The sequence below is a fragment of the Manis javanica genome, chromosome 15 (genome assembly GCF_040802235.1).
Source record: "Manis javanica isolate MJ-LG chromosome 15, MJ_LKY, whole genome shotgun sequence".
NCBI lineage: Eukaryota > Metazoa > Chordata > Mammalia > Pholidota > Manidae > Manis > Manis javanica.
In genome coordinates, this window is record NC_133170.1 from 31096336 (window position 1) to 31119026 (window position 22691).

The 22691-nt window shown below is 36.6% G+C and overlaps 1 protein-coding gene across 16 annotated transcripts in view; it reads left to right on the forward strand.

Annotated features, from left to right (window-relative positions):
- The window catches only part of ERC1 (ELKS/RAB6-interacting/CAST family member 1), a 724558-nt gene that overhangs the window by 345484 nt on the left and 356383 nt on the right, over window positions 1-22691 (forward strand). For 12 of the 16 annotated variants that reach the window (XM_073222497.1, XM_073222500.1, XM_073222499.1 and 9 more), the window contains one exon: window positions 4285-4416. The exons of 2 other annotated variants lie outside the window; for them this stretch is intronic. In XM_073222497.1, the coding sequence (XP_073078598.1) occupies window positions 4285-4416 (132 nt within the window). Of the gene's footprint in view, window positions 1-4284; window positions 4417-6173; window positions 7142-7166; window positions 19121-22691 lie in introns of those variants that run through there. 2 more of the 16 variants (XM_073222508.1, XM_073222512.1) reach the window with 2 other exon arrangements.

The window sequence follows — 22691 nt, forward strand, 5'->3', positions numbered from 1 at the left end:
AGAGCAGAAATACCAAGTCTGTTGTGTTTCACAATATCTGAAGTCCAGTACTTTACCAACTCAAATTTTATTGTGTCATACACATTCACAGAAGCTGGTTTTAACTGTCAGTTCTTCTACTGAAAATTTAGGCATTGAACAGTTGAGATTTCTCTTTCTTCAAACTAGAATATACCAGTAAGTACAGTATAGGTGAACAGTTTTGTCACTAGAATTCTGTATCAAACTCTATCACCAAAATCTGTCACTACTATTTTTGCAGGTTTAGGAAGAAGAAAGGTATTTGCACAAAAAAGCAGATGGGACAATTTTGAAAGCTCTTGGTGCTGTGTCTCAGCCTTCTGCTATTGAGATATTTAAGTTTTTGGTGTCTTTTAAATATTCAGAATAGCAGCAGAACTTAATGCAACATAGCATCCCTTTAAGAATGTTATTTGGAGCATTCCATGATTACATAAAGACTGGAAAGGAATTTTCATCATAATTTTGACCCATTCATGCAAATTGTTGGCATTAAGATATTCACAGTTTTGAATAAAAACCTGACAAGTACAATGACTTGAAATTCATTTTTTTCCGTAAACTTTTTTTGTGCCATTAATGCTGTCTTAGATATATTTGTCCAGTCTGCTTTTCTTTTTCCACAGTAAATAGCCCATGTATTTAGAATATCAGTATCTGAAATACCACATTTACAAATGTTGAAGCTCCAGAAGTTCTTTATATTCTTATTATTTGCAGTGTGTGTTATTCTTTTAATGTATTTTGAATTTGACTTTTGATTTTTTTTTTGAGTATGTATTTATATCATTTACAAAGTAAAATAATACTACATGGCTTATGATAAATAATGATAGTCTTCTCCCTTATTTTGGTCTAACCTTAACTTAATTCCTGCTACCCTGAGACAACCACCTTCACCTGTTTTGGTTTTTTCTTCTGCTGTTTACTTCCAACTTCCCAAATGACATTCTTATATTTTTGTTTTCTTATTTTTCTTATTTGAACATTAGTTATCTGTTGACTTCTTAATCGTGAATGATAAGAAATTAGCGTTTTTACACAAGCCATCACACATACTTCCTCTTCCCATCTTTCCAATATAGTTATATTGAGTTTTGCATTATTGTGTATAAGGCATATAATACATTGTGGTTTATATTTCCTTTATTGTAGCTTTAGTTTTTCCAGGTATTAACAATTATTTGGTTTTTTTATTAGCTATTATCAATTTATTCTCAGATTCCTTTCTTAAACTGTTAACATTCCTCTCGAAGTTTTTACTGTTGTGAAGTACATCATCCCTTACTAATTAACCCCAGCAATCTGTATACCCACTTTTTTTCTTGGAAACATCTTTTCTTGAGTTTTTACCCTCTTTTCTGAACTGTTCTTTCTAGGCTTATTGTCACCCCCAGGTTCCCTTCACCATTTAATTGTGGTAGATCCCCTCTTTTCTAGATCCTATGTCTTCCTCTTTCTAGGTTCATTTCCTCAGTCTGATACGGCATGTCGCTGTTAGCTTCCTGAAAGTCTGATGCATGATAACCTTTTTCAGACATTTCATTCTACACTCACATTGGATTGGCAGTTAGGATATAGAATTCTAGATCAGAAGTCATTTTTCCCTCAGCATTTTGAAGAGATTGCCTCAGTTGTCTTCTATCTAGTTTCCTGCATTGCCCTTAAAAATTCCAGAGCCTTCCAATTTTTTATTCTTTGTGGTGATCATTTTTGGCCTTAGTAAAACTTTTTAAGATCTTTTCTCTAGTATTCTAAACTTAAAAAAAGAAGTACACATATATTATAATCTAAATACAGAAAAATGTATTTAATCTTCATTGAAAGAGTGAGGACAGCAAACGATAATTATAAATATGACCTAGCAGTGTGTTCAGGATTCTGTATTTGTAGAACTGAAAGATTCTTCTCACTTCTGACATTGGCTCTATATTTTATTAGATAAAATAGATTCAAGGTGTAGTTCAGTACAAAGGAAGCTTCCTTGCTTTACCTTAGCTGGTATCTGTTGAGATTCTGAAAATGAAACTTGAGCCAAATTTTGCTCAGTGGATGGATTAGGTACTTACAAACTTGGCTGATGAATGTGATGGGGCATTTGCTGTCTTCATTCTCTTGCCCTGGTTTAATACTGTTTTCTTAGAGCTGGTGGTTCCACATTTAGTTTTTACACTGAGACATTATGCAACTTGCAATATTTAATGAATATTATTTAATAGTCCTCCTTTTTATTTGCAGTTTCACTTGGCTTTTCTTCTCTGTCCTTACTATGGAGAAAAAGCCAGGCTGTGCCATTAGGTCCAGAAAACTTTTCTTAAATAAATGGCCTTCTATACTGAGCTCATCAAGTTGACTCTGATTTTACTGCTGGTTTTTCAGAAACTTTGAGTATGAAAACCAGCATTGAACATCTGCATCATGACAAACTACTAATCATCCTCTCTCTAAAACAAGTTTTACTGATAAAGCCACAAAGCTATTTTTCAGCCCATATGGAAGTGCAAATAAACCTCTTTGCTTGACATATGTTTTTGGGAAGTTATTTGGGATACCGTTTACAGTCTCAGTTTAGGTTAAGATAACAAAAACCTCTCAGGAGATCCCCAAAAGACTGTTTAAGAGTGGAGAATGTAAGACACTGGACAAAAACAGAATACTGAGTTATTTGCAAGTGGCTGATAATGGGAAACAGTACTGTTTCTTTTTGATTACAGCAGTCTATAATTCAGTGTCCCATGTTACTACAAATAAAGTTATTCATTAGAGGATTTGAGAGGATGAACTAACTGTTGTGTCCATTTCTGTCTACACAATCCTTCTGTTATACTGAATTTCCTTTGAATTAAAAGAAACTGCCTTGGCCTTTGTTTTAACTGGAATCATTCCTTGTCTCTCTGCTTGGCATCCTCCTGGGAACCTTCAATGTCATCTCCTCCTCATGGCACTTTTTAAAAATTTGAGACTAAATCAGTATTTTATAATATTTTCTCCAAGAATGAAAACTTTTTTTAAATGAACAGAACATATATCACAAAAATGTGAATATTCTTTTCTCTAAATCTCATTTTATTTAATTTAAAAAAAAGCAAAAGATTTATAAACTCTGTATTAGGAAGGATATTAAGTAATCAGTGCCTTTCCTTCAAAGTTGGAAGAAAAGCATGACTTATCTTTTTACAGATTTCAAGTTTGGATTTCTGAAGACAAAGTTCTCAAAAGTTCACTTTCATGCACAAAAGTGAACTATGATCTAATTAAATGAGAGTTGTCTAGATAAGAGACAAAATCCTTTGATATGTTTTGCTGATGGGTATTCTAAAAGTTGGAGAACGGTTTAGCATATCTTGTTCTTTTTCATATATTAATAACAGGCAGCACTTTATTCTAATCTTATGGTTCTGTAAAACTTAAAGAGGAAATTCTTACAGTGGCCTGATAAATCTGATTCTTCTTTAGACTCTTGCTTCATTTAGTCTCCTTGTTTTAAGACTTTGCCTATCTCATGATCTTAAAGTCCTGTAGGGTTTTGTTTGTCTTTCTCACAGAAATCCATATTTACCTTCCTAGAAGTTACTTTTTAAACTTGTATAGAACTTCAGGGCTAGTGGAAACTGCTTGGCTAACCAAACTATTCATCCTTAGCCAGACCAGTCACTTAGATCCAATTACCATTTTTGGTGTTCTCATGAGATTAAGAAAAACTTGGCTTTCTTAAAATCATTAAGAAATATCTTCTTTTGCATTTATTATTTTTTAATTAATGTGCTAATGATTGTCTATATGAATAATATAATCTCAAAGATCATGCTGTTTACTTAACATTTTTTAAACCTAGGCTTAACTTTGCAGGCAAAGAGAATGTTTTGGTATTGAGTCTTTTTACTTAGGCTTCATCAAAGCTGACTTTAAGCCCAGTTTAGAGAGTAGTTTAAAAACAGCTTTGTTTTTTTAAATCATAAAGCCCTTGTTACTTATGCTGCCTAACACAGTTTTATGCTCTCTGTTACAGAGAACAAGTCCATCACAGGTTTCTCTTGCTTAACTAACTTGACCCTTTGCTTATCATAATATACTTCTTCAACTTCCTTTACTTCTTTTCTACCCTTGTTTTTCTCTTTCCTCTGTGTAGATGCCTTTGTAGCCTGAATTTACCTCTGAAGGGAAGAATATTTAATAAGCAAATAGACCACCCTTTCTTGCTAAATAGGCTCTCCTTGTGTTAACTAATTAGTCTACTTCATCTAGTCTTCCATCGTTTTCCAGGACAGTCTCCGTAAGAAGGATGACAGGATTGAAGAGCTGGAAGAAGCACTAAGAGAAAGTGTACAGATAACTGCAGAGCGAGAAATGGTGCTGGCACAAGAGGAATCAGCCAGGACCCAAGCTGAGAAACAGGTCTGCAATTTATACAGTTACTAGCAATGCTGTTGGTTAAACAAAAGGTAAAACCCAACCAGTTTAGTTTAGGTAAACTCTACATAATGTATGTGTATAGGGTTTCAAAGCACTTCATCAAGCATGAGCATTTAGACTTAGATAAGATTTGAAGTTTAGTTGTGTAAGAATTGATGCATGTTAATGCAGACGTCTCTGCATGAGCGATTTGGGACTGGTTTCATACCTATTTATATAGTATATGCTCATATGTCTGATGAGATGAAATGGAACTTGTATGCTTGTTACAAAACTGGGCACAAGCCTGCTTTCAGATTGGGTGGGACAAATTGATTAGGACAGACTTTCTGAGTTAAAGATGTTAATTTTATATAGCAGATAGGTTGTTTATTTCATACCCTGCCTTGTATAAAAGAGAAGCTTAACAAGTTAAGATTAATAACACGTATGAAGGACAAAGATACCACACCTGGGAGTCCCAGCTCATTGTGTTTCAACCTGGAGGTTGCTTATCACAGAGCTGTACTGTTGCTCTTCGTGATGTTCATTTTATATACTTTTTTACATCTTTTTAGAGACCCATGTCCTTGCTTTTAACTTTTTATTAGGAGGAATAACTAAAGATGGGAGATATGAATGGAACAAACAGTTTGAACACTGAAGGCTCTAATCTCATTTCCCACTGTGAGAGTGTGATTTGAGTTTTTGAGTGTCCCTTACAGAGTTTCATGACTTTTAATGTTTTCAGTCCCTGTTTCCTCTCCCTTTCTTTGTTGGAGAAATATAAATGCTAAACAGATAAAAAGAATTCAGTGAGAGGGTGGCAGGAGTTTTTCTGGGACCTCTCTTGATCAGACCACCAGTGCTCCAGTGAGTTAAGGTGGTTAGCAAGGTTGAAGGTGCTTTTCAAAGCAGACATACCAGAACAGGTACCATAAGGGAGACCCTGCATAACTCTTAGGTGCGAGGATGTGGTTTCTTTAGTGCCATGTGTAGAAAGACAGACAAACTGACACTAGCAAAGTTGAAGGAAAATTGATATTTTCACAGAATGAGTGTCTTTCAGTGCTCTGTTCCTCGTTGGACGCCTGTCCCCTTCCTATTTGAATATTCCCTAGTGTGCAGTTAAATAGCACTGCTAGTGGAGGGCTCCAGAGAGAGAGGGTGGTACAGCCATCTTGATCTTACCTTTTTTACATTCTTTCCTTTATTGTCAGAATGTCCCCCATTTTTCTCTTTTTTGTAAAGATTTCTTTCTGCTTGGGACTCATTAGTGACAGGTCTTAAACGTAAAGATCATATCAAAATGTTTACATGTCATTATGGTATATAGATTTCTGCTATGTGTTCTTAAGCTGTTGTGTGAACTGGTTATGATTGGCTTTTTTTAGGCAGATTCATATTTATTTACTTATAATTAATAGACTTTTTAGATCAGTTTTTTAGTTTACTGAAGAGTTGAACAGGAATTCTGGAGTTCCCATGTACTCCTTCCTCCAGGTTTTCCCTCTTATTAACATCTTACATTGTTGTGATATACTGTCGAAATTGATGAGCCAATAGTGATACATTAACTAGTCCATAGTTTACATTAGGGTTCACTTTGTGTGTTGTACATTATATGAGTTTTGACAAATGTATGTCATATAATCACCATTACAGTATCATAGAGACACTGCCCTAAACATCCCCTGAGCTCCACACATTGATCCCTCTTCCATCTCCTCTAACCCCTGATTTTTTTCGTGTCTCTACAGTTTTGCCTTTCCCAGATGTCATATTGTTGGAATCATACTGTATGGAGCCTTTCAGACTGGTGTCTTCCATTTAGCCTCTGCATTTAAGTTTCTTCTATGTCTTTTTGTAGCCTTATAGCTCATTTTGTTTTATTTCTGAATGTATTCCATTGTATGAATGTACCACAGTTTGTTCCTTCAACAATTGAAGATCATCTTGATTGCTTCTGATTTTTGGCAATTATGAATTCAGCTGTTAGAATCACTCATGTGCAGGTCTTTGTATGGACAAATACTTCAGCTAATTTAGGTAAATACCTGGGAGTGTGATTGCTGGATTGTATGGCAAGACTATGATTAGCTTTGTAAGAAATTATGGAACTGTCTTCCAAAGTGGCTATATGTAATTTGCTTTTAATTGCATGCTTTTTTCTTTCTCTCTTTCCTGTTGATCTTTTTCCCACCATTCTGCTACTCACTGCCTATCTGAAGCTGTTGGGTGAAATATTGCATGAAACCAGTCATTTGGGCTTTAAGTGGTTTAAGGTATGAAGAAACTGCTTTTATGTTTGTACCTCCGAGGCCATATAACCTTCATCCACTGTCCCTCCTGCTCTCATCTGCTGTTCTTATTTCCATCTTTTTCTGTCTTCTGACCCCACTGCTAATTTTATCTATGTGTATTAATTGTATGGACCAATGTAATCTACAAATGTTCAGTTGAAATACTGGTAAAGCTTTTTTTGGCTAGGGACATTATTCTTATTACCTTTCTCAGGTCCAAAAATTATCTGTCTCAGGTCCAAAAATTGTCTAAATTTAGTTTCTGAAAAGAACTAACTCCCTCTGATGGAATAGAGGGGTTACCTACATCTCTTGATTTCTCAAAGAGCAAAGATATGGTTTGGGAACCATTATATTTTATTAAAATAAAATGCAGAACCTTTTAAATTTTGAGCAGAGAAAAACTCTTGAAGCAAGCCATTTCTTGATGCCTTTTCTATATTCTTACAGGATCCACTTACAGTTTTATTCCTCATGCCTGCTGCCCCATATTGGTCCACTGCTCAGAATTTAGAGAAACTGATGATTAGTGAAAGAAGACAACCTCTCACCCGCGTCAACAAATGGAGACATGGAAGTGAATACTCCAAGGGGAAAGCCCAGTGGCTCCTTTCACCTTGGGTTTCTTGTTTTCCACATGGGTTTTCTTCTTCTGCACTTCTCTCTGCTCAAGTTTCATGTTTTGTTGAGTGTGAGAGTCCATTTTCCTTAAAATGAGCATAGAGTAAAATTTGTGCTCTGAAACAAGTCTTAGAATCGCCAGCAGGTAGGGAGTAATATCAATGTCCTTCAGCTCAGTAGTGCTGTGAACTTAAATTTTTGAAATGCTTTTTTTCTTTGCACTGAAAAGAATGTTTTCACTGATATCCCTTGAGAGTAGGTTTATATTTTGAAGGAGCCATTTCCAACCAGATTGCTAAGGTTTAAAAAATGCCTCTGAAGTAGTAAGACTTTTTCTTGTGGCTCAATAAGCAGAATTTAGATCTGTTCCTAAAGAATTTTTTTTAATGTTTTGAGCAATGATAAACATATATCCTCTCAATATAACTAACATTCCCACTTTAATTCTTTTATTTTAAAAGATCATTTTTAATAGCGATACATGTTTCTTTCAAGTTGCCACTTAGATGTTATTTGACTTGAATGTTAAATGTAAATTCTTGACCTAGAGGATCATAAGGTTTTACCTATGATTTGCTAAATAGTTAAAGGTAAATAGGCAGGCATTTTTTAAGGATTATATTTTTTAATTCTTTTTTCAGGTTTTAAGACTTTATTAAAAATTGCACATTCCAATATTTCAAATCATTTGAACCAAAAAAAGGGTACAGTTGATTAAACCGCATTTTTTTTACAGCCTGCAAGGCATCTTGAACTAGCCTGGTTTTTACTCTAAATTTTACTCTTGTCCCACCCAACTTCTTCCTTTCACACGTAAGTTCTTTTTCCTTCCCAGCCAGAAAGAGAGGCAGATGGAAGAGGCAGGCTTGGCCTCTTCTTTATCAGTAGTTCTAGATTCTTTAATGTGAAAGTGGGGAGCATTGTTTAAGCTTGATCCAGCCTCTTTGCATCTTACAAAGTTAAATAGCTGAAACAAGTAAAATAAGGAGGCAATGCTGTGGGATGTACAGTGCATATTGGCGGCCCAGGCCTCCTTATGATTCACATGCTTGCTGTCCAGGTGTTTCTTTTGAAGGCAATGGGCTTTTCTCTTGCATTTCTATCTTCATTAGTTCCGACTTAAATGAATTTCTCAGTCTCAGCCATATTGCAGAGGAAGTGCAAGTGAGGCTCACTAGTGAGTGGAGTCTGGTCTGCACAGGCCATTGCCAAGTGTCCCATCCTTTTTATTCATAAAGGTTTGTAAAATGCTGTCTTGGCTGCAGATGTACCCAGTGAGTCACATAGCCGTTACCACCAGAGTACCCCATACCTTTTCAGATGGGACAGTTGCTGCTGTTTGAAGCAGCACTGGTAACTGGGTAGCCCCTAGAAGATGATATGTTGTAACAAAGCTGTAATTGTACCCCTAGTCCTTCCCCACTGCCTTCTTTCTTTTAGCAGTTCCCAGAGTGGACAGTTTATTCTTTGGTCTTATAAACATAGTCCTTTACTGATCTAAATATGTATAATAAGTTATATTTCCCTCATTTTTTGATTAGTTGGCAGTGATGCTCAGAAAATGCAACAGTGATACTTATGGTACCTTCTCTACAAACATTTATTGAATACCTTGTATTTTTCCATATGCTGCACACAGCATTGGAAATTAAAAGGTAACAGATAAAGCCTCTGCCTCAGAAAGTTCATAGTTATTGGGGAAAGACTGAAGGATGAACCTGTAATTATGGTTCATTTTGATTAGACCATGACAGTGATCTGAATAGAGAGCTTTAGTGATAGAAGAAGGGCAGGCATGTAATCCAGATTGGAGAGGTCAAGAGAAGGCTTCCTGGAGGAAGTGGCTAATGCATGAGTTGAGTCTTAAAAAGAAAGAATTGAGCAAAGAAGAGGTGAAAAGATATTTAGTGTATTGCATTTAGAGGACTCAGCGTAGGTAAAAGCTAGAAGCATGCAGGAAACTTTAAAGAGTGTGAGTATAGCTAAGTCCAAGATAGGTATGAATGGCAAGATCTATGGGAGGCAGGGAGGGAGGAGTCAGGGAGAAGGAGAGAGAAATGCATGCAATCAGATCATGTGAAGCATGTTTAGTCTTATGTTATACTCTAAATTTTGATTTTATATTTAAGGCAGCAGAGAACCATGAAGCATTTTGAGCAGAGAACAGTATGTTTTTGTGAGTTTGCTTGCTCATTCATTCATGCAGTAGGTCTTAATATTGAGTAGCAAGTGGTGGCAGTATTCCTGGGTGATATACATCGTGAGGAGCGAGGCAGCTGTGGTCTCTCTCCTAAGAGAGTTTAGGTCCACTGGGGAGCACAAACACTAACCTGACAAAATCTTTTAATTACGAGCATCACATAGTGCTTTGTAAAGGATAAGGACAGGTTTTCTTCACTAGATAGTCATTTGGTGGAGTTTGGAAGTTTGCTCACCTGACAAGCAGCAAAGCCAAAAACTGACATGAGGATGTAGTGAAAGAGGGTGGGCGGTTATTGCAGAGCACAGGCAAGGAGAATGGGTAGCTAATGCCCGAGGTGAGATGCCAAACTTGACATTGGCTTACAAGCAAGGGGTTTTAAAGACAAAATTACGGGAAAGGGTTACAGAGTATGTGATCAGCTCGTGCCCATTCTTCTGTCTGATCAGTGATGAGGTGATGGTGGATTGTTTCAGGAGTCGAAACTATCTGTCTAATGGCTCCATCCTGTCTGGAGTCTACAGCTTGTTGTCAGGAGGTGACCCATCTGTGGAGGCTGAGTTCCTATAAAACTTCTCAAGGATATATGAGTCAAGAGTTTATCTGTAGCTTTGAAGGGGAACTAAGGACCCTGTGTCTGTTTGCTTTACCCTGATTTGCAAACTCCCATTTTCTTTAATCTCTAATAACCCAGTCTAATTCCCACTCTGGTTGAGGTACTTGGTCTTCTCTTTGTTAATGAAAAGTTGGAGGGGCTTCATCAACAGGGGGCTCTTTGTGGTTTACAGTAGGACCTTTTTCACTGAGTGTTCACACAGGGTCCTCTAAGAAAGTACCATTTAACCTAGGTCGTGCAGGGTGAAATGCCTGCAGGGTGAAGTGAGTGCTTAACAATAGCAGGATGGTGGGAAGAACTGGACCTGTGTGAGAACCACTAGGATGCCTGGTGGGCGGGAGCAGCACAAGTTATGCAGGGCACTGTGTGAGGGGTGCAGAGAAGTTTGTGCTTTTGTAAGAGTGCTGGAGGCCACTAAGGAGGTTTAAGCAGAGCGTGACTTCTTTGGTTTTTGTTTTTAAAAGATGATTTTAGCTGCTGGTGGAATATGGATTCAGTGGGGCTAAGAGTGGAACCAAGATCAGATGGGTTATTAGAGTGGCTTAGGCCAGAGGTTTTCAAACTGAGGTGCTCTCAGATACCAGGAAATGCATGACCTTTGCCAAGAGGGTGCGAGGGCTCAGCTCCTCAGCTTCTGCACCTACTCTTTCCTCACGTGAGCTGTGCACACTCTCCCTTTTCAGTACCCTTTCCCACTTGTGCTTCCCTAGCAGCAGGCACGCTGGTCCTCGATCTTATTACTCTGTATTCCCCTGAGGAGAAAAAGCCTCTAGAATGACAACCAAGGCAGTAATTCCAAATATTAGAGTTAGGAAAATAGAAAAGTCAGGCTGTTGACAATTCTTTGCTTTCAACAGAATTGAAGGACAACCTAGTGATGTTGCCAGCTGAGAGATAATCATAAATGATGGTGGCTAAGAAGTAGGTTCTGGATTAGAAGCCTTTGCTGAAATTATGGTTCTGTCACTTAAGAATTATGATTTCAGGCAGGTTACTTCTGTGTCAGTTCCCTGAGCTGTCAAAGAAAGATGCTTATTTTATCTGCCATATTAATGAGAGCTTATATGTATTAAGCACTTAAAGAGTCTAGTATATAGTAAGCCTACAGTAAATGGTAGTTATGACTGATCTTTGTGTTTTTACTACCACTGCCCTTGATCTCTCCAAGAGCAAGGGTTCTTCTGACCAGTAACTGTAAGACCCCAGAGAAACTTAGTTTCTATAGATGCTACCTGGTTGATTCAGTACCAGGTTATAAGTTCCCATATACATCAAGTTTTAATTCTTGTGACTTGAGGAAACCCTTGGCCCCTCCCCTTGCCCAGCCTGGAGATTGTAGCATCTGCATTCACTGAGAATGCCACAGCCAGATGTAGATTGGTCTGATGGCCTTTGCTCTTGTTACTGGGTTATTCCCTGAGAGTCTGTCTTAGGTCAGTGCAGGATCTTAGTCCATTATTTTTCTTTTTTTTTTAAATTATAAATGTTTTTTTCCTTTTTTTAAATTTTGGTATCATTAATCTACAATTACATGATTTTTTTTTCATTATTTTTCAATTAACTTTTAGGCATTCTTCATAGAGTAGCTTGGGTAGCTTTAGTAAATGGCTAGAAATGTGAGCTATGAAATCCAAAACTAATGCTCTCTTTTTCAGTTTAAAAAGTCATGTATTCTTTGTTTCCTTAGGGAGGAAAGTAGGGAGGGAAGGAGAGAGGGAAAGGGGAAAAAATATACTTTTCGAGTACTACTTAAAACAAAATATGGACTTTAGAACATTATGCTTATACCTTATTCCTTGAAGTAAGAAGATGCAGAAAATTTAGGATTAAAAAAATTTAAGTGTTTGATTCTTATAATCTTAAATTGGAATTGGAAATACCTGTTTGCATTTTTATGACTCTTTTCTCTTAAATGCGCGCACACACACACACACTCACACTCTTATTTGATTATTTCAGTAGCAGTGCATGCTCCTAATACTCAGATGTTGTGTCTAAATACTATTTCCTATTAAAAGGATTTCAATTGGAAACAAGTTACTTTTTTTCTTTTGACATAAGTGAGTTCTGTGAATATACATGTTTGTTCACAGTGCCTTGTCTTACTGAAGCCTCTGTCTCACAGTAGCACTGTCCAGTACAACTTTGAGACAAAGGAAATGTTTTATATCCCTTCTGTTCAGTATGTTTGATAACTCTTAGCCACATGATTCTGTTGAATACTTAAAATGTAGCTAGAGCACCTGAAGAAGTGAATTTTTACATTTATTTCATTTTGATTAAATTTAAATGGCCACATCTGGCTACTGGCCACTGTATTGGACAACTGAACTCTATAGTATGTTGGATGGATGGATACCTACGTGTATACATACATACTTGGCAGCTGTTTTTTTTTTCCTCTTGAGCCTGACAGTTGTATGAAATATATAAATACTTTTCTCATATAGTTTGTCCATTTTTCATTTTTGTTCCTTAAAACACATCTGTGGTCTAAAAATGTGATTGTAAAAAGTAATTTTTCCTTTAAGAAATAATAGCCAAAGGCTAGGTTAGTAAACAGCTAGTTCACTGGGTCACTTTCAAGAGATACTGTAATTGTGTTTGTATTATACCATATTTGTATAATACTAGACTCTTAAATTTATAGCATGAGTGATGGAACTAGTGTAGGAAAAAGGAGTGAAACAGTTCAAGAAGTGAGAAAGAGATATCTGTCCGTAGTGAGGACATGCCATACCAGCATTGTTAAGAGTTTAATGGTGCCAGAGATGTCATTTATTCCATAGTCCATTACTCATTTGGTTAATGTTTCTTGAGAAGTTACTATATGCTAGAAACTGGGAATACTTTAGTGAATGAAACAAATATGGTCCTTTCCTTATGGCGTTTATATGTTGGGAAGATTAATCATGTGATCACAGTATAAAAATATTCTTTAAAATTGTTAACATGCAAATAAAATAAAAGTGTAATATTTTATAAAAGTATAACAAGGGACATTATTTAGAATGAATGATCAGAGCAGGCATCTCTATGACATTGATACTTAAAATGAGATATGCAAAGTAAATAGGAATTAGTGAGACTAAGAATGACAAGAAGTTTACTTCGGTGGGACCACATGTGTGAACATCCAGTAATGGGGAGAGTATGGCCTAGTTGGGAACCGAAAGAAACCAGAGTCAGTGGATGTTGAATAGAGGTGAGTTGGTGGCTAAGTGGGTAGGTAGGTGAGTGAGTAAAGAAATAAAAGAGTGAAAGAACAGATGGAATAACATGAAACTGGGGAGTTAGACAGAAACCAGGTTACATAGGATGATCACATTAATGATTTTAGATTTATTTTAATTGTAATGGCTAGTCCTTAACTTACTTTAACCAGAAGAGTGATAAAAATCCATTTTATGTCTTAAAAAGAACAAATAGAGGTAAGGCTTGAGTAGAAGAGAGAGTACCTGTTAGGAAGATGTCCAGGTGTAGGTAGGGTGTTGGCAGTAGAGATCCGGGTAGCTGCTTGGAGGTAGAGTCACAGTATATGTTGTTGTGGGAGACAAGGGAGAGGGTTGTGGCCAGGCTGATCCCCACATTTTCTGCCATGAGGATGGGAGTATATGGTGGTGGTGGTTGTTGAACTGTGGAGGAAACTGGAAGAAGAGTTAAAGGTAGGGATGCAGCTTCATAGACATTAAATTTGAGATGCCTTTCCACCTCCTCATGATGTCAAATAGGCAGTTGTGTATATGGATTGAGCTCAGTAGAGTGCTGTGAGCTAAAAATGCAAACTTGGGAGATAACATGTGGTTGGCTTTTCTTCACACATTTTAACATTTTGTTAGCCATTCATAATATACAAGCTTCTTCAATTAATCTCAGTTGCACATAAATTGAGAAAGTGCCTGTTTACTCTCTGTATTTCTGTGAACTAAGCTTTTGATAAATATGTGACTGGCTTATTACTAGAAAATGTGGCACATAGGAAATATATAGCATTTTACTCAATACAATTATAAGGCTTGTGATAGTAACATTTATTGATTAGCTCTCAACTGCTAGTCAGCATACTTTTCTTAATAGTATTACGTAAACAGTAAATTCTTTAATATACTAATGTTTTCTAATGCTATACTAATGACAGAAAAAGAGTATCAGTGCTTATTGGGTCCTTTTCAGAAGAATGAAGAATGATTTGCATTTATTGAAGTACACGTTCCCTCTGTATGAAGCAGTGGCTTCATCTTTACCCTGTCCTTTTGTCTGGATAAGTTCTCCTTCCATGAAACCTTCTCTGACCTTCCAAGTAAGTCTGAGTTACATGTCTCTCCCATGATTTTCAGCTGCAGCCTGTACTCTTTGCTTTACTGCACTGTGTCAGCATTACCTATTTACTGTCTGTCACAATAGGAGACTGTCTTTATTTCCTAATAAAATGAAGGCTCCTTGAGGGCAGGTGCTGAGTCTTCTTTGCTGTTTTGTCCTTAATACCAACCACCATGCCTGGTACATGTGGCATTCACTTGAGTATTTGTTGAGTGAATGAATTAATCTATGTATGAATAAATTAAATTTTATTCTGACTCCCTAAATATTTACATCCCTAATAACAGCAGCATCACTTTATTACTAAATAACTTAAAGTCTAATCATAATTTTATGATTTTTTCAGTAGTTATGAAGAAATATTTTGAATTATTTCATGCTTTTATTCTTTGTTGCACCAGGAGCTGAAGCAGCACTTTGTCATCTGACCATAAAACCTCAAATATTTCATAACTGTAGATTAAAAGAATTAGAATAGATATTATTTATTTGAAAGTAACTTAGTTTTTCTTAATGCTTGATTTTTAAAGCATGGTTGCCAGGATGGAAAAATAAAACTTAGAAATCATCATTATGCCTGACCTGTCCTTCAGTGGGAAATTGAGGCCTTACTACATCTCATAGAATGGATGTACAAGACTCTGGACCCGCTGTTGATTGCTAACTAGTGGGAGCTACTAAAAGTCTTATGTAGCATCTAGTCTTTATCTCTGAAGTAGCAGTAAGTTATGTTCATAAAGACATGTCAAAATCCAAAACATTGTACAGAACAGATTTAAACTGTGATCAAATTATTCTGAAGTTCTTTTTGATCCTTCCTATGGATCTAATACTGGTAATCATCACTGACAATTTTTTTTGCAAATAAAACACTTTATTTTGTCAAGTAAAAAGAAGAAAAGTCAATTTACAAATACAAAGAAAAAAACAGCCTATTGGATGGGAGGATATATTTACAAATGACATATCCGACAAAGGTCCAATGTCAAAACTATATAAAGAATTCATACAACTCAATACCAAAAAAACAATCTGATTAAAAAATGGGCAGAGGAACCCAACAGACTTTTCTACAAAGAAGACATCCAGACGGCCAACAGGCACATGAAACGACGCTTGACATACTCACTATCAGCAAAATGCAAATCAAAACCACAATGAGATATCACCTCACAGCAGAATGGCCACCATCCAAAAGACAAGAAATAACAAGTGTTATTTATATTTTCTTTGTCCTAGCATTGGATATTAAATAAGTATTGGCAAGGATGCGGGAAAAAAAGGAACCCTCACACACACTAGTGGGAATGCAAACGTCATCCCTGTGCCTGTTTGATCACTCTCGCCTTGCAGCCTTTGCAAACTCCCCCACTGTCTGAAACTAAGTCAGATACACAAGAGTGCGAGAGAGAACTCTTAGATGATGTGGAAAAATCAAGTAGGCGATCTCCATCCCCACATCTACCTAACTCCTCTTCATCCTCCTCTTTCTCTTCTTCAGAGACCGATGATGAGAGTTCTGTTCGCTCCTCTCATCGTAAAAAATCCCCAGTCTCTGTTCCTGCTACATCTGCCTTTGCTTCAGGAATACTTAAAGCCCAGAGGGAAGGAGATATAGATGCTTATCTGACACCCTTAATAGCACCAGTTAGTTTAACTCCTTTTGGGCCAGATCATTGACAAATTTTACATCAGGTTTTCCAAGATTTCTCATCTCTCCTCACCTTAAAAATAGTATGATTGTCTCCTTTTGTATAGTGCTATAATGGGTTACATTTACAGTTTACAGAAGTTTTATAACATATCTTAAATTCTTTTTCTTTACTTACCCTTATAAGTCTTAAACTGATTTCTGTGTCAGTAATGATAGGGATTTTTGAGGTGAGTAACTGAGCAGTCTAAAAGTATTAAATATAAACATTTCTCAGAATTATATAGAATCATTCAGTCTTACGAAGAGAGTCCAGTTGTAAGTTAGCATATAAAGTATGCTTTTAAAGCCATTTACTGATATGTGCAGAAGGTATAATTTTTGGTCAGTGCAAAAATTAAACATTGTTGTTCAGACATACTTCATTGAAAAAACATTTTAAAACATTTTATTGATAAATATATGAAAGTACCTCTTTAATGTTTCAAGAGTTTGAGATGTGCCAGTTAAACTCATGATCATTTTATCTTCACCATCATGGAATCATTTCAATATTTAAATCAAGCTCTGTCAAGAGGAACCCAGTAAGTCTCATTGTAGACTCTTGCTCTAATGTCATTGAGTTCGAATCTACTTTGTTATGGTGTCTGGTTATGAAATCAGTCACTTGACAGACCCTGAAGTGAAACTGCTGGCAATACGTCATGTCTGCCTTCATGGTGACAGCTGGCTACAAAACAACCCCACCAGAGCTATTTTGCAATTGACAAGGGACTTCAAAGGCCAACAGGGCTGCCACTTCAAAGAGAATTCTGCCATCTCTGGCTTGTTGAAAGAAGAAGTTGAATGGCTGTTCCCTGCCATAGCAGACATCTCCATGTTTAGACGTCTCCTCCTTTTGATCTTAAAAAGATGTATGAAATAGGCTTTAAGTTAAAGGAATGACGCAGTCTGCATTAATGGCAACTCAATATTATTCTGCATTTCAACCCACTTATTAATGGAAATTACCCAAATATATTAAAATAACAGCAAGTCTAAAAACACAAATGTCTCAGAAGATGAATATTCAAAAGAAGAATTAAAAGTCTGTATTAATGTTGTAGCCACCTTCACCAATGTGGACTAAATCAGATCGTGAATAAAGTGGAACTCTGAATGTGTTTTTAAAACTATCCTTCGGTTTCTCCTTGTAATTTTTATCCCCTTTAGTAGAATAGGATTCTGATTATAGATAGTAAGAATGGCAGACAACTAACACTTATAACCTCAAGGGTGATTTGCATGATTTAAACAGACATTTCTCTACTTGTAACTCTGCACTTAAAATTTTAAACTACCTTGTACTATTTATAATCTTAATCGTTGAGTTATACTGGGTACAATTCAAATAATTACCTTCTTTTTGAACTAAAGAAAAAAACCTCAGAGTTTTAATTAATAAAACTTTGGATAAAAAATCAAAATACTAACAAGCATCTTCAAGAGTAACAAAGAAAACGTAGCAACATGAATTCCTTCTTCTAGAATACTGATAGCCGTAACAGATAACTCTTGATAGAGTCATATTTAGTATACTTGAAAAAGAAAATAGAAAACTTAATAAATCATATGGCACTAAGAATATGGAGATTTTGTATGTGATACAAAATAAGAGTAGATATTAACTGGAATTTAAAGACATTTTAAGTCAATAGCATGACTTTTTTCTTACTACATGTTTTCTCTCTCATCCTGGGTATTACAGAAGGATAAGCCCTTAGATTCTTTTGCCTTGATCTTTTTTCTTGTTTCTCTTCAAATGTCTTCTAATATAAAAAAAAAAGTTGGCTTGGCAGAAGATTTAGCCACCGTAACTTCGTCTATAATTTTGCCAGTTGGGGTCAGTAGAAAACAACTAAAGAAATTCTGAAGGAAAACTGGAGCACCTGGGAAATAACCAAATAGTGTGGTATGACCAAAAAAAAAAACACTATTTACCCAAGTAGTTCGTAACAGTAGTTCTTAAAATAATGCATTTGTGTTATCTTGTTTATTGATGATCATATACTCTTTTTTTTATTATTAAGGTATCATTGATATACGATCTTACAAAGGTTTCAAATGGGCAACATTGTGATTACTACATTCACCCATATTATCAAGTCCCCCCCCCACACCCCATTGCAGTCACTGTCCATCAACATAGTAAGATGCTATAGAGTCACTACTTGTATTCTCTGTGCTATACTGTCTTCCCCATGACCCACTAACATGATATGTGCTAATCACAATGCGCCTTAATCCCCTTCTGCCTCCCTCCACACCCCCTTCCCTTTGTAAACATCTAGTCCTTTCTTGGAGTCTGTGAGTCTGCTGTGTTTTGTTTCTTCAGTTTTGCTTCATTGTTATACTTCACATATGAGTGAAATCATTTGGTACTTGTCTTTCTCCTCCTGGCTTATTAAACTGAGCATAATACCTTCTAGCTCTATCCATGTTGTTGCAAATGCTGGTATTTATTTTCTTCTCACGGCTAAATAATGTTCCATTGTGTCTATGTACCACATCTTTTTTTTAACCCCAGCTATTTGTTTATTTTTTTGGTATGATTAATCGACAATTACATGAAGGACATTATGTTTACTAGGCTCCCCCATTCACCAAGTCCCCCCCACATACCCCTTCATAGTCACTGTCCATCAGTGTAGTAAGATGCTGTAAAATCACTACTTGTCTTCTCTGTGGTGCAGAGCCCTCCCCGTGCCCTCCCCCCACAATACATGCTAATTGTAATGCCCCCTTTCTTTTTTTTTTTGAGAGGGCATCTCATATTTATTGATCAAATGGTTGGTAACAACAATAAAATTCTGTATAGGGGAGTCAATGCTCAATGCACATTCATTAATCCGTCTCAAGCCTAATTCTCGTCAGTCTCCAATCTTCTGAAGCATAACGAACAAGTTCTTAAATGGTGAACAAATTCTTACATAATGAATAAGTTCTTACATGGTGAACAGTACAAGGGCAGTCATCACAGAAACTTTCGGTTTTGATCACGCATTATGAACTATAAACAATCAGGTCAAATATGAATATTCGTTTGATTTTTATACTTGATTTATATGTGGATCCCACATTTCTCCCTTTATTATTATTATTATTTTTATTTTTAATAAAATGCTGAAGTGGTAGGTAGATGCAAGATAAAGGTAGAAAACATAGTTTAGTGTTGTAAGAGAGCAATTGTAGATGATCAGGTGTGTGCCTGTAGACTATTTGCTAATCCAAGCTAGACAAGGGCATTAAAACATCCACAGATGCAGAAGATTTCTCTCAAAACAAGGGGGGTGAGGTTCTAAGACTCACCACTGTTGATCCCCAATTTCTCACCTGATGGTCCCCCTACGACTGTGCCTGTCCTAGGATATTCCTCCCTTGAGGAATCTTACCCGTCTCTGGCTAACCAGTCATCTTCTGGGGCCATACAGGGAGATGTAAAGTTGGTAAGTGAGAGAGAAGAATTATTGTTTGAAAAGGTTAGCTTTTTACTTCTTTGCAGATTTATGCCCTGTGGCTTCTATGCCCAGCATTTGTCTTGAGGTATCTTTACCACTTGGAGGAATTATTATACTCGGTAAATTCGATATGAGGCACGAATTCTATTCAAGGGTTATAATTAGGAAGGAAGAAGAAAAGCTATAGAGGTAGCAGATGGAAGAAAACATGGGAAGATTGATTATTTCTTTGACATATCTTCTCGTAGAGTAACTTAAGCATGTATATGTTTAAACTAATTGCACACACCTATTAACATAATAGGAATACAGTGACATAAACAAAGCAGATCTATAATTACCAGCCATCTCCAGTGAAGCCAAGAAAACCAGTTAGGCACCCTAGGCATTTGTGAAAAATTTGTCTATGATATGATGGATATTGTCCAACTGTACTTGAACAGTCTGAGAGAAATCAGACAAATTAAAGCAACCCATTTCTGGGAACTGTTAACATCCCATATGTTCTTTTAACAGTAGTTAGTCTGTAGTCGTAAGATTTTGGAGCACTACAACTTGCACTTCTCCTAATTCTTGGTTGAGTTCCAACACTATAGATCCAGTCAAATTTGTTGTTTTACTGTATGCACAGGTCAGCTTAGATATCTCCTTCTTCATTCCAATGGCAAGTCCAGGAACTGGTGGGATGGATGCAGCTACAACTGCAGCATCACCTGGATCTTTGTGGAGGTTTTTTGATGGTCATCTTCTGATATGAGTCTTCCAGAGAGTGCTGATGTTGGAAGTTCTTCTTCATATCGTATCTTAGTTCATTTTCTGCTTAGCCAAATTAGGCTTTGATCTGCTGTATAAAACCAAACAGACCCTTTGCCCACACTTTGATATGCCCTTTATACCATTGGGTAGAACTCATTGGAGGTCCCCACAGAGGAACTGCTTTTTTTTTTTTTATTAAGAGAAAGGAATATTATCAGAAAAGTGTACCTCCATAGCCGATCATCTGACACCCTTTAAGTGATCATGCCACCTTTCTCTTTCCCCGCCCTTATCCTTCCCTTCCCACCCATCCTCCCCAGTCCCTTTCCCTTTGGTAACTCTTAGTCCATTCTTCGGTTCTGTGATTCTGCTGTTGTTTTGATCCTTCAGTTTTCCTTTGTTCTTATACTCCACATATGAGTGAAATCATTTGGTACTTGTCTTTCTCCACCTGGCTTATTTCACTGAGCATACTACCCTCTAGCTCCATCCATATTGTTGCAAATGGTAGGATCTGTTTTTTTCTTATGGCTGTGTAATATTCCACTGTGTATATGTACCACATCATCTTTATCCATTCATCTACTGATGGACATTTAGGTTGCTTCCATATAAGGCTATTGTAAATAGTGCTGTGATAAACATAGGGGTGCATCTGTCTTTTTGAAACTGGAGTGCTGCATTCTTAGGTTAAATTCCTAGAAGTGGAATTCCTGGGTCAAATGGTATTTCTATTTTGAGCATTTGAGGAACCTCCATACTGCTTTCCACAATGGCTGAACTAATTTACATTCCCACCAGCAGTGTAGGAGGGTTCCCCTTTCTCCGCAACCTCGCCAACATTTGTTGTTGTTTATCTTTTGGATGGTGGCGATCCTTACTGGTGTGAGGTGATATCTCATTGTGGTTTAAATATGCATTTCTCTGATGAAAAGCAATGTGGAGCATCTTTTCATGTGTCTGTTGGTCATCTGAATTTCTTCTTTAGAGAACTGTCTATTCAGTTCCTCTGCCCATGTTTTAATTGAATTATTTGCTTTTTGTTTGAGGTGTGTGAGCTCTTTATATATTTTGGATGTCAACCCTTTATCGGATCTGTCATTTATAAATATATTCTCCCATACTGTAGGATACCTTTTTGTTCTATTGATGGTGTCCTTTGCTGTACACAAGCTTTTCAGCTTGATATAGTCCCACTTGTTCATTTTTGCCTTTGTTTCCCTTGCCCAGGGAGATATGTTCAAGAAGAGTTCACTCATGTTTATGTCCAAGAGATTTTTGCCTATGTTTTTTTCTAAGAGTTTTATGGTTTCATCACTTACATTCAAGTCTTTGATCCATTTCGAATTTACTTTTGTGTATGGGGTTAGACAGTGATCCAGTTTCATTCTCTTACATGTAGCTGTCCAGTTTTGCCAGCACCATCTGTTGAAGAGACTGTCATTTCCCCATTGTATGTCCATGGCTCCTTTATCGAATATTAATTAACCATATATGTTTGGGTTAATATTTGGAGTCTCTATTCTGTTCCATTGGTCTGTGGCTCTGTTCTTGTGCCAGTACCAAATTGTCTTGATTACTGTGGCTTTGTAGTAGAGCTTGAAGTTGGGGAGTGAGATGCCCCCCACTTTATTCTTCCTTGTCAGTATTGCTTTAGCTATTCAGAGTCTTTGGTGTTTCCATATGAGTTTTTGAACTATTTGTTCCAGTTCTTTGAAGAATGCTGTTGGTAATTTGATAGGGATTGCATCAAATCTGTATACTGTTTTGGGCAGGATGGCCATTTTGACAATATTAATTCTTCCTATCCAGGAGCATGGATGAGTTTCTATTTGTTAGTGACCTCTTTAATTTCTCCTAAGAGTGTCTTATAGTTTTCAGGATATAGGTCTTTCACTTCCTTGGTTAGGTTTATTCCTAGGTATTTTATTAATTTTGATGCTATTGTGAATGGAATTCTTTTCCTGATTTCTCTTTCTATTAGTTCATTGTTAGTGTATAGGAAAGCCACAGATTCTGTGTGTTAATTTTGTATCCTGCAACTTTGCTGAATTCCGATATTAGTTCTAATAGTTTTGGAGTGGAGTCTTTAGGGATTTATGTACAATATCATGTCATCTGCAAAAAGTGACAGTTTGACTTCTTCTTTACCAATCTGGATTCCTTGAATTTCTTTGTTTTGTCTAATTGCCGTGGCTAGGACCTCCAGTACGATGTTGAATAACAGTGGAGAGAGTGGGTATCCCTGTCTTGTTCCCGATCGCAGAGGAAAAGCTTTCAGCATCTCGCCTTTTAGTATGATGTTGGCTGTGGG